At 45.8% G+C, this 12,423-nt stretch overlaps 1 protein-coding gene across 1 annotated transcript; it reads left to right on the top strand.

Moving 5' to 3' along the window:
• Positions 1 to 3,307: 3,307 nt before the first annotated feature.
• Positions 3,308 to 12,291, top strand: LOC149327266 (pfs47 receptor-like). The gene is made up of 3 exons (XM_089564831.1): positions 3,308 to 3,323; positions 4,550 to 4,764; positions 12,043 to 12,291. The coding sequence occupies exons 1-3, from the start codon at positions 3,308 to 3,310 to the stop codon at positions 12,289 to 12,291; spliced, it is 480 nt and encodes a 159-aa protein (XP_089420957.1).
• Positions 12,292 to 12,423: the final 132 nt, after the last annotated feature.

Genomic DNA, 12,423 nt, shown 5'->3' with positions numbered 1-12,423 from the left:
ATGAATTGAATTGAATTGAATTGGTGGTACCTGCATCTCTGTTTAACCCTCTTTCAAACATCTCTGCCTCGGCCTCCACTGTACAAGGCCCTGTACAAGGGCACTGCGAAAACTATATCGCACAAAGCACAGTACACTTTCTTCCGTTTCCCAGTCGACAGAAGATCATTTGAAAACCGCGCTGAAAGGAATCGCACACTCGCTGCAATTTCCCGGTAAAAGCCGCTGATCCTAAAGTAAACCTCAGTAGTAGAGACTACGTACTCCGACAGCAGGCGCCGCAGCCCAACTTGGCATACGGTTCGCAAAAACGGGTCTCTTGTGTCCCGCAAAAACAAAAAACGATTAACCAGCTGCGCAAAAACAAAAGGCCCCGTCCCAGCCCACCGTCTTGTACCCGTCGGAATATGTTGCTCAGGCTGCGGCGCTCCCATTCAGACGTCCAGACGAAGACAGCGAAAATCCTGTGTAGCCTTTGAATGTTTAACCTTGAACAGTGCTTGTACGCGCCTAATGCGGTTGATGGCCGAGCCGCGTTTTTGGAAAATGGCGAAGAACGGCTTCGCACGGACAGACAGCTCATTGTTACGGGCGATTACAGCTGTGTCAGCGCGCGCGACAAGACAAGTGTACGCGGTTTACGAGATAAAAGCACTGAAGTGTTGTTGCGAAAGATCAAGAACTGCAACCTAGAGGATATGGCAGAGTGCCTCGAAGGAACGCATGCTGCAAAGTACAAATGATTCAAGGGCTGAAGTCATGCACGGTTAGATCGCATTTATGCGATTGTGGCTACCGTACCTAAATGCAATAGTTATGGAGTAGTGCCGGTATCATTTTCTGACCCTTATTTTGTTCAATGGAGCATAGCGATCATTAAGAAGGGGAACAGTTTTTCGTGGGAAATGTGGAAGCTAAATGACACGCTACTTCAGGACGAATTTTATAACCGAACTGTAAGAGAAGAATAACAAAAATAGAACCAAGTAGAAACATGAGGATATGGAAGCAGTGGGAGCTCACTAAAGAAACTTCAAAATTACAAGCAACAGAAAGAGCTACCTGTATACATACTGAGGCGAAAAGCTGGAAACGGAGCTAAAGGCACGGCTTCAGAAGATGCTAAAACATTAATGTCGAGCGCCTGGTAAATGGATAAAAGACATAAGAAAAACTAAACAAAAGTGAGAGCTAATCGAAGAAAACTTTATCAGGGAGCGCTGGTGAGGGCAAGGGCAGATGACACAGCTGCAGGGGAAGCGCCAACGAAACGAGCGCTCGGTTTAGAGAAAGTCTGTGCCCAAAGAAACCACATTAACGAAATAGAATGGAAAGGTATTTTAACAACGGACATCGATCACCGCCATGTCAGCTCGATGGCTTGGAAGGAACAAAGGCGAGTCTAGTGTATACGGCGTCTTCGTTTACTTCCATCTTCCCCCCTTTCCTTACGGCGAGGTTCAGGTTTCCAAAGATATGCAAGACAGATACATTTAATTTCCTCGAAAACCAATTTACCGACGAGCAAGGCCTACAGCCGAACGGGCGATGCCATTCTTTGGACCCCTGACAACGTTGCAAGACCCTGTCGTTTTCACCTCTTAGAGGCGAAGCTTAACACCTTAGCCACAGATCAGTGACACAAGCAGTAGCACCACACTTAAGGCTTTCGCCTCACCGCATTTTAGGTCAACAAAGCGCCCCCCTGAATATTCAGCTATGCAGACGGCTACCTTGTATTTGTGAACTCGACGGAGGATTAGAAGAGAGGTGTTGCTGTGATTAACGTCCTCCAAATGTTTGCCTGTAATGCGTTTCGCATGAGGTTCACTCACGAATAACCGCAGGAAGGTAGCATCCAGTTCCTCGATGTGTCCTTTAAATTTGAAGAAACGTGCGCGCGTTTGCTAGGAGTAGAAGCCAGGTAGAAAAAAAAATTTAATTACCAATCGGCCCCTTCTCAGCTCGTAGAAAAATTTCTACAACAAACAATTGCGTCCGTGAAACACCAAGTCCGTGAAAGCGTCAGTGCCGAGTTAAAGTGACTGAGTAGGCTGGTTTCCCAGGAGAAATCGCGGCCTCAGTGGTGGAATGCCACATTCGCGAGCTGAAGTCTGGTGTTCGACGCAAGCCAGAAGAAAGCGCACGTGCGCAACAGCGACCTGTCGTTGTCCCCTATACTGGCATCAGGTTCCACACCGCTTAATTAAAAAACGCCGGCTACAAATGCCGTGTACGTGTCGCATTTTCAGCCCTGGAAATGCTGGGACGCTCGTGCGGTCTGGAAATGACGTCAAAAAGAGGCCTGCCTGCCAAATTAAACACACCAAACGACTCGTTAAATGTGAGACTGGCGTGGTGTACAGCATCCCCCTTGTCTGTGGCAGATGTTACATCGGACAGACGGAGCGATCAATCAATGAGCGCTTGCTTGAGCATCGCAGGACAGCTGTTTCACTAAGTGGCTGAGGCCATTTAGCTGACTACAATCACACTTGCTCGCACGATCCAGCATGCAAGGCATTTTTAAAAGAAACACGTATTTGCGCAAGTTGACCGCTCAAACGAGCTGGGAAATTCCTGAATCGTTGTGTATGTCTGCCGGAAAAGAGAACTGTGTCAGCACACCTTCTCTGCGCTCCGGAATAAAGAAAGAGATTATCTCAAGGCAAATTTGTTTGTTGGGTCAGGCTGGTAGGCGATGTGCAGTTGCTCCGATGTGTTGTATGTGAGTTTCATGGTACCCTTTTGCCTATGTTATTATTATGGTGCTTGGTTTGGTTCTGCCTTTAATGCGGAAATAATCTTCAGGCCCAGGGGATTCAGTACCACTTTGCACATAAACAGCCGGTTTCGTGCAATAATCCTCAGTTGATTACCGGCGTCTGGGGTGCCTACTTTGTTTGTCGGTGTGTTTTTGTCAGCTGCAATGACGTCTCATAAACATAAGATTTATTTAGAGGCTCTTAATAAATGTTATAACTGATAACGACTGAGAACTGAGAACGACCATAACTGATCGCTGTTCACAGCACTGCCTCTCAATGCCGCAGTGATAATTAATATCTACGACATGTCGTCACCATACTGCTGCAGTCACGAAGTCAGGCACAGGCATTGTTTCAACGCGTGAAAATGCGCTCTCGCCCTCAGTACATTCACCGCTATCTTAAGTTCCTGGTTCATTTACCGGCTCTGAAACCGCTTGTTTTCTTTGACGCACCTTATATATAGCAGCGTACAACGCTCCATTTCGGGACAGCAGACGCACTGCTGACGAAGAGCATATTGTCACGGCTCCAGTGCCATGGCCAACCAAGGATGTGAGTTTGACTTACCTGTTTTCTTAGCTCTGAGTGCTGTACCAGTTACGTGCAAGCCTTGAATGATAAAAACAAGAAACTACCCTTTATATAATTTTATTTGCCATATTCTGCCCCGTTTAAGAGTAAGGTCTTATTTGCCATGTGGTGTGCTACTTGCTTTTCCGGGGTCTTCATGTTAAGCATGCACTCGAGTAGGGTAGATAATGCGTCTGCACCCCGCTAGCGATTTTTAAACGCCGGCTAAATTCTCTGCATTTCATTAAAGAGTCTCTCTCTCTCTCTCTCTCACCCCGGTTTATGAATACCTAGGTGTTGACATTTCTCCGTACGTTGCGACCAGGTCTTGTTTGCCGCTCTTCGTGCTTCTTTCGAATGCGGGCAGCGCGCTTATTTATAACCGACAGTGTATTTTCGACGGTTTAATTGCTGGTGCAGCGCACATTTAGCTCGGCGACGCGAAAACAATTTGTGAAGTTTCCTGTGATCTTCCTCCCATGTTCACCTTTCAAGCCGACTCTTAAGTACTTTTTAAGTGCTGCTTGTTTTTCCTTGCACATCAAGGTATGCATGCTGTCGCGTAGGGTTGAGCGTGTTCGTTTATATTTCCCCTTCGTTCTTCTATCTTCCGTGCTCTTTTCTTCCTTCTTGTTTCAATGTTTCTGTTCCTTTTCACTTGCAAAGTGTGCAGGCGTTGCTTATAAAAGCCTATTTGTTTCTCTTTTTTTCCTCCACACCTCGTAAGTGGTGAATAATAGTCATAATAATATTAAAACATGTAGAGCGAGCGACGATTTTTGCGTTTCGATAAGCTGAAAGTGTTGTTACCACAGAAGCTTACCTACTACTACCTGAAATAACAAAGTTCTACCGCGGATGGCTTTTTTGTAGAATAATCGTGGGGCCACAACCATACTTCCTCGATGAGCCACCATTGCTCCCTGAGCCTAACAAGAAAGGGAGAAACTCTAGGCTCCCCACTTACCAACCGTTCCTCGCGAGGACTACGCGTTGTCGTTTGTCCCATTTTACCAGCTTTGTGCGTTCTTGTGTGTGATGCGCGTGGTAGGATATAGTTTCCAGTAATGAGGCTTCCCAGGCTGGAACTTCAGATGTGTCATACTAAATATGCTCCTACAAATTCGACTGTCAAGTGTGCGGAATACACAACACGTGCTCAAATTCTTAGCCATGGTTGCTACAGGTTTGATAAACATGCCTCGCAGACAGCCTGTTCCGGCCGCCGTGCCACTGGGTGTCGTGCCACAATGACCACATCCCGCACAACGCTGTGGCTGGTGGTCGCGAAAAAGAAGGCCTGGTCACATACGTTGGGCGCGCTTTACACAACGGTTACATGGTACCAGGCAAGGTGGTCACCACCATGAAATGCTGCTATATCCCCTACGAAGGAAAGGAGCCCTACTACTATGACTACCAGGCGAGCACACTGCCATTAGTGTCTGTGTTTCTTTCGACATGTCATGCGCGTATCATGTGCGACGTGTCATGTGCGTATTTCGACGTGTCTTGTGCGACGTGTCATGTGCGTACACGCTTTGCCTTTGACTGTTTCTATGGGAGCGATGAATGGAAGTAAAATCTGTGGAGCGGCATTCACCTAATGACGGCACTTTGAGGCAACATCTTTATACGGGATTTGTTTTTTCGCATATATGGAGCCAAACTGGAGCAGACTGTAATGAAAAGACGAGTACCGAACCAAAATAAAGTGATCAACTGGTTAAAGTACGAACTAGGGCTCAATACTATATTAGAGAATAGAAGACATTGGCACGTAAAGAGAACAAAGCTCATAAAATACTTGAATCAGATTCGCGCTTCGGGGTAGCAGAATGAAAATACGTGTTTGGGAACTATTTAAGTTGGCCTCGCCGCGTTACTTACGTATAGAATGCGTCTCTGCACGTAGCAGCCTCAGGGGAATCGCGTAAAGAAGCGTTTTTTCACGTTCTATATCCCGCAGCATGGTACCCATTCAGAAATTTTAAAACTGCGCGCCTTCGAGCTTGATGACATTTAATTTCGTAGTATACCCTATCGTTCCAGAAGAAACCATACAAACGTTAATCAGTTATTGAAGTTTATCACTGGTGTTTTCATTGCACTCTAACATGTGCACACACAGCTACACTTCATCCCAAGGCGTTTTGATGCACGAAACAAATCCCGGTCGCCATCCCCTTTGGCAAATTTTTTCGGACTGTCACATGTAGCGTGAATATATGAAATGACAGTGAGCCTTGCTCTGGAAGTGCCTCCTTGACCTTTGCCTACCTTTTCAGGATTCTTTATCTTTGTGAGCATTTTTCTTCCACTGAAATGATAACGTGGTGAGGATAACGTGCCTCACTGATGCGGCTAACCTGAGGAAAGATGCTTTGCAGGCGTTACAGACATTACTTGTTAAGTGTGTTTGTTAGACATGACTGAACGTTGCCTCTCTTTAAAACTTTTGAGTGAGCTGACCTGAAAGAAAAAATGGCCTTACTATCTCTTCTCTGGAACCCCCAGAAAACCTAAGATGATCAAAAATTAATTTCAAAACCTAGAACTCTTGTACAATTATCGACCGGAAGTTCTTGAGTCAGAATTAATGGATGCATGGATGTTTGAAACACTGACAAGACTACAGATGACTGGGTTCCCATTTCTATCTTGTCCCAGTCGATAATCAAAAAAAAAATCATCGACAAATATGAAGACCTGCATTACATTTCTCTCTAATGGACACTGTTTTAAAAGGTTGTCTTTTGGGGCAAAAAAGACGTCACTTAAGCAGTGGCTATGCATGACCCTATACAGACAACCTCTTTTTCTATGAAAATGTCATCATTACATTCAATATGTGTAGACTACAGGCATAGTATTAGCAACTACGAAAACTATCCAGCAGCCAAGCCATAAGCGTTCCGGAAAGCCACTGCTCCAAATCTGTCGTTACAATCAGTGCCGCGTTCCACCAGTGCATTTTGTGGTATGCAATAATACAATTATTTAATGTGTACCGAAAAGACGGAAACTTTTGTTTTTATTCTGTGCCACACACTTGACTACTTCTTCGGAATTCTTGACACTAAACGGATCATCAATCAATAATTGGCTCACATACTCTTGGAGAAGTAGGGAAAGCTCGTTTTGCGATGACCCTTTTCTGAAACGACGGCCATCAGAGCGCACTAAAGTTAATGTATCTTAGCCGTGAAGAACACTTAAAGGCTCAACTTTTAATCAGAATCTATTGCCGTCATCGGTCTGGTTAGGTGAAGCCTTTTACAAAGCTGCTTGGCCTTACTCTTCACATTAGCAAGCCTGACGTTTTTCACATTTCTTGAAAACCCCGTGAGGGCTTCTGAAGCTTTCAATTCAAACATTCCTTGCGGTTTAAACCGAAAGAGATATGTTAGAGCAAATCCACGACTTCGGAAGAGCTGTTCTTCCGCTGGGGATGTTCTATTAACTTTCTTGAGCATCGGAAGTAGCTCCGCAGCAGACTTCTCGGGCTGTACGGCGAACTTTGGGCCGCAACCCAGCACACTGCTTACGGAATCCGTGATGGCAGCGTCGCCCAAGACGATGGAACGATTCTCGGCTGCAGAACAACTCCTCGATACATGTTTTCGAAGCGTCGAGAGGGTTAACTGCCATATGTACTCGGTGGTGCTGTTGATGATCCGATTCTATTCCCACCAAAGTCGTCGACCCCTCTGGGGTCTCGCTGAAAGCAGAATTGCCCGAAGGTGCTCTCTGTGAAGTCGAGACCGAACGTGGCCATCACTTCCCTTTTAAGAACCTTGTGTATGATGCAAAAGCCCAGTACACATGCTCAGCAAGAAGCGGCGACGATGAGCGAGGCGGCGAACGAAGGTTCTCGAGTGGCACAGAGAAAAGAGCCCATTGAACCAGGCATAAAATCACTAAGCTCGTAGTCATCACCCCAGAAGCATGTCAGCTGCACAAAGAAAGTCGTATATTATGTTCTTCTGTTTTTGGCGCTTAATACATAAAGCACACAGGCCGATGTATAAATGACAGATTGTATGAGCACGAAACCAATCCCGGGCGTCATCCCGGGATTTGTACAGTTCAACGCAGCGATCGACTGAAAGAAAAATGTTAGGTGTAACGTTAAGAGATCGGAAGCGGGGGGAGTGGGGGAGAGAACAAACGCGGGTTAAATACATCCTAGTGGAAATCAAGAGGAAGAAACGTGCTTGGGCAGCACATGTAATGCGAAGGCAAGATGACCTCTGGTCTTTAAGTGCAACGGATTGGATTCCAAGAGAAGGCAAGCGTAGCAGGGGGCGGCAGAAGATTAGGTGGGCGGATGAGATTAAGCAATTTGCGGGAATATGGTGGCCGTAACTGGCGAAGGACAGGGTTAATTGGAGACACATGGCAGAGGATTTTGCCCTGCAGTGGGCGTAGTCAGGCTAAAGATGATGTATGAAAACCGATACCGGACTTCAAATGAAATTTCGGGCCATATAAATGTTTATTGTAAAGCACACAAGTGCGCACCAGACTTCGACAGGAAGCGTACTCTTAACACGGTGAAGATCGGCTTAGGCAGCGTTTGAAATCAAGAAGAGTGAAGAATCTTGCGTCATATACCTTGGATTTGGTACGTATAACTAAAATAGACCCTTTAGAAAATTCAGTCTGGCAACTCGGCAGGCATCATCATCAGCAACTTCCGTCAGCGCCGTGCGCCATATCTTGGGCCCCTTTCAATCAATCAATCAATCATTCATTTTATTTCCTCAGAAAAGGAGGAGTACGTGACTAAAAGCTCGAACAGCTTGACGAGGTCCCGACCCCTTGTTAGTTGGCATGACAGCAGGATGACGGCCAGTCTTACACAAAAATGAAAAAAATATCACAAAACAACGGGTAATACAGAATGAAACAAGACGGCAATCAATCGGAGAAGCAACATAAGGTAATACAGATAAATCAACACACATAAGCAACAGTGGTGAACAAAATTAGGCAAATAGGAAGACATGGTTTAGCCTTGCAAATGAATAAGTTGACAAATACGTTTAATGCGACAGTTTCGGTTCCTGGAGGCATCAAAATTTAGTCGTTCTAGTAAGTTTAACAGCGAAGGTAATGTATAAGATAGAGATTGTTCATCATAGGAGGTTCTCGGGGTGTGTACAAACCACATTTCTTTATGTCGGGTCTGACGAATATTTGTGTTTTCTTGGAGTTTTGCCAGATGAATTATATAATCAATGCCAAACTTTACAAAACCTTTGTAGCACAACATCAACCTGTAATTATAAAAACAAAACACAGGAAGAATTTCATATTTTGGAAAAAGTGGTTCTGTGGAGTATGTATAATGGACATCAGCTATGTAACGTACAGCTCTTTTTTGTAGCAAATCTAGTTTCTGCAAATTTGTCACGCCAGTTGTGCCCCACACCACGATTCAATACTGCATGACAGATACCACCAGTGCATTGTACAACATTAATTTTACCTTGGTCGGGAGAATGCGACGCAGACGAGCAATGACACCAATGGCAGATGACAATTTTGATAGTAGGTGATCAACATGCTCATTCCAGGTAAGGTGCTTTGAAAAATGCACCCCAAGGATGTTAACGGAGTCCACTATCTCTAACTGCTCACTGCCCAGACACAAATTCATATTAGTTGTCAACATCTTACCTCTAGGCGTGTACAAGATTACTTTTCTTTTCTTCGGGTTGATTTTTAAGCAGTTTATCACGGACCAGCGTTCTAAGTCAGACAGCGTCTTATTAGCCTTTATTTCTAAATCTGTTTCCACGTTGCCTGTAATAAAAATGGTTGTGTCATCGGCATACGAAACGAATGTAGCATTATCTGTGCAGCTTGCAATGTCATTTATGTAAATTAAGAATAAAAGTGGGCCCAAAATGCTTCCTTGCGGCACACCAGTGGTAACTGCCTTCCGTGAAAATATTGCGTTATTAGCATCTACAAACTGTGACCTGTGTTACAGATAAGATGACAAAAGCGGGTGGGCGATTCCACGCACACCATACATTTCTAATTTGTTAAGAAGGATGGAATGATTAATTAAATCAAAAGCCTTAGAGAAGTCTATATATATGCCTAATGCCATATACTTACACCTGAACGCGTCTAGAATTATTTCTTTTTGGCTCAGGAGGGCTGTTTCCGTAGAGCGATGCTTTCTAAAACCATGTTGAAAGTCTGCAATCAAATGGTGGCGGTTGAAGAATGAGAGTAATCGCTCATGCATTTTCTTCTCAATGCCCTTAGAAAATATTGGAATTATTGATATAGGCCGATAATTATTCAGTGCAGTTTTATCACCGCGCTTGAAGACGGGAACAACGCGGGTGATTTGCATCCTCATAGGAAAGGTACCTGTTGATAATATTATGTTATAAACATGGGCAAGAATAGGGCTTATAATATCGAGCACAAACTTTACAGGGCGCATCTGGATACCATCGGCATCTAGTGACTTGCTATTGCTTGTTGCTCTGATACATGAAAAAACTTCAAGAGAGGTAGTGGGAGCAAGGAAAAGCGATGCTCCATTCCTGTTTACTGGAAGAAACTGAGCGTAGTTAGTCAGGCTGTGTTCTATGTCCTGTTGCGGTGCTTGAGTACCCTTTGGCTAGAAGACGCGCAGCTGTAGTGCTCTGCACAGCCTTTGCTCTAGATCCCCCTTGTGGCATGTCTGGTTGCGCTTGTGAGAGCGACGGCGGAAAATTTACACTGGTTGAGGGACCTGACTGCCATCCCGGGTGGATTTTCGGAAAGGAGACAGATCACCGGAGTGCTTGCTAAGCCGGAGTGCGCAGGCAACACATCGCTGCTGCTGCGCTCCGCCTGTGTCGCCGTCGTTTGTTGCAGGTTCGCAACGGAGAGAACAACGGCGCTCCTCGCTGGGCCGCATCGTCGTGCTCTTCTTCGCGCACACGGAGCTCACTATGAATGGTTGAGACGCGGATGGTAGCAAATCCAAAACAAGCGCGCTTGAGCAACGTTTTGATTTTGTGACACACCGAAACAGTCGCCAGCATCGGAAACAATGCATGCCCTCGAGTGCACCGAAGGTGGCACCTTTATATTCGTGCTCACTGTACAGCGGAAGGGCTACACGGTAGAAGGAACTTTTTGCTGCTCTTGCAATACTTATATCATTTATTTTAACGTGAGAACGGACAGGCCACGGACGAGAAGCAAGAAGCATGCAGCCACTTCATGCGCTCTGTGCTCTGGATACACAGCTTGGTTTCGTGCGTGTCTCATACGCCGCGCAGGCTGCAGAAAGGGGCACAGAAACATGCCGGCATCGAGACTATAGCTTGGAGCAGAGAGCCAATGTCAAGAGAGATGGCTAGGACGCAGAAACAAGAAAATTGCGCTTGTTGTGGCTTCGCCGGGTGCCGTACTTTTCAATCTGGCCCGAACGCAGTCCGGCAGGCGTATGCCCAAGTACTGGCGGAGGCACCGCGGTTCGCGCACCACACACTAGATGGCGCTGAATTTTCTAAAGGGTCTATTATATGCATTGATCACGTTTCTTTGGCATGCTGTGCATGATGAGTCAGTATCTGAGTGCTTATTACTTGCCGGCATGTATTTATTCCTTGCGACAAGGAATAAAACACCGTTTGCTAGCACGCCTACGTGTGTCACGTGCCCTCTTCTCTGTGTGCCATGTAGTTTTCGCCGTCTTTTTGCAAGGATGTCGAACCAACTCGCAAACCAGGACGTGCTTATCAATTATAGTTCCCTTTTCATCTGTGTCTGTACTCTACTTTTCGACTGCCAACTCTCCTTATTCCGATGCTACTCGCTCTAAGCGCCTGAGAAGACGTGACGTCTGCCACCGGTGATCTGTACGAGCCTCCCTTGTTTGCGGCTTCCCCACCTTCAAACATCAGAAGAGCGCAACGGTGAGCAAGTCGACCTATAGTAAATTGGCAAAGCCATCGGCGCTAGACAACTAGCATTACGACTGCTGGAGAGAAGCCCACAATGGCGTCTTCACTGCCGCAGACAGAGCAAGCGTCTTCATCATCATCATCATCAGCCTGACTACGCCCACTGCAGGGCAAAGGTCTCTCCCATGTCTCTTCAATTATTCCTGTCCATCGCCAGTTGAGACCACCGTATTCCCTAAAAATTTCTTAATCTCACCCGCCCACCTAACTTCCTAACGTTTGCGTTCTCTTGGAATCCACTTCGTTACCCTTAAGGAGCAGCGTTTATCTTGTCATCGCATTACATGCCCTGCCCAAGCCCACTTCTTCCTCTTAATGCTAACTCGTTGATAGAATTCCGCTTCACGAATTTCTTCCGTTCCCTTTTCAAATCTAAGCTAATGCGAGGCCTTACCATTCTGTGGTCGCTACAACAGAGTAAGCGTACTGTGGTTCAAACTGTCACATTTGAAGGTACATTTCTACCTATGTAGAGCAAGAGACAGAGTTGACTTACGCGAGAAGTTTCTGAGAGAGAAAAAAAATGGGAGATCATTTTACGAGCCCAACCAGGGGAATGACTATACAGGTGCAGACGACCAATGAAATGAGGAGTTCAGTTTAAATCCTCTTGACCTCTGGACGGGAAATAATAATCAAGCTGCCTATTAGCTCCCATTTATAAATGGTGAAACAAAACATTCGCCATTCCTTGCACATCGAATGCCTTTTTGCAGACGCTCGTCTCCGATGGTGATTCACTGGACTGGATCTCGGCTGCTTATGGCGCTGTGCCGAGTGGTGCCATTCAAGGAGGTGTGACTGCAAGGGGCGAGCCGCTCTACATAGCCCGTGCCCGCCATGATGGGATGCTGTTGATTGGCAAGCTCCAACGCTCCTTGATGGGTGCTTTGGTTCCCTACTACAAAAAAGAGTACAAATACTCCGAGTATGAGGTTCTTGTCTGCAAGACACTCAACGTCTGAGAAGACTGAACAATATGCACCAGCGAGCCTCTGTGAAACCGCTAAATAATAATGAATACGCTAACCTAATTTGCTCAGTGAAATGCCAGGCAAAACAATCCACGAGAGATGTTGATGAGGAGTCTTTGGAAC

Source organism: Amblyomma mixtum, chromosome 10 (genome assembly GCF_055824585.1).
Source record: "Amblyomma mixtum isolate Tamu chromosome 10, ASM5582458v1, whole genome shotgun sequence".
Lineage (NCBI taxonomy): Eukaryota > Metazoa > Arthropoda > Arachnida > Ixodida > Ixodidae > Amblyomma > Amblyomma mixtum.
Note: the sequence above shows the minus strand (reverse complement) of the source record. Positions and strands in the feature narration are given on the sequence as shown.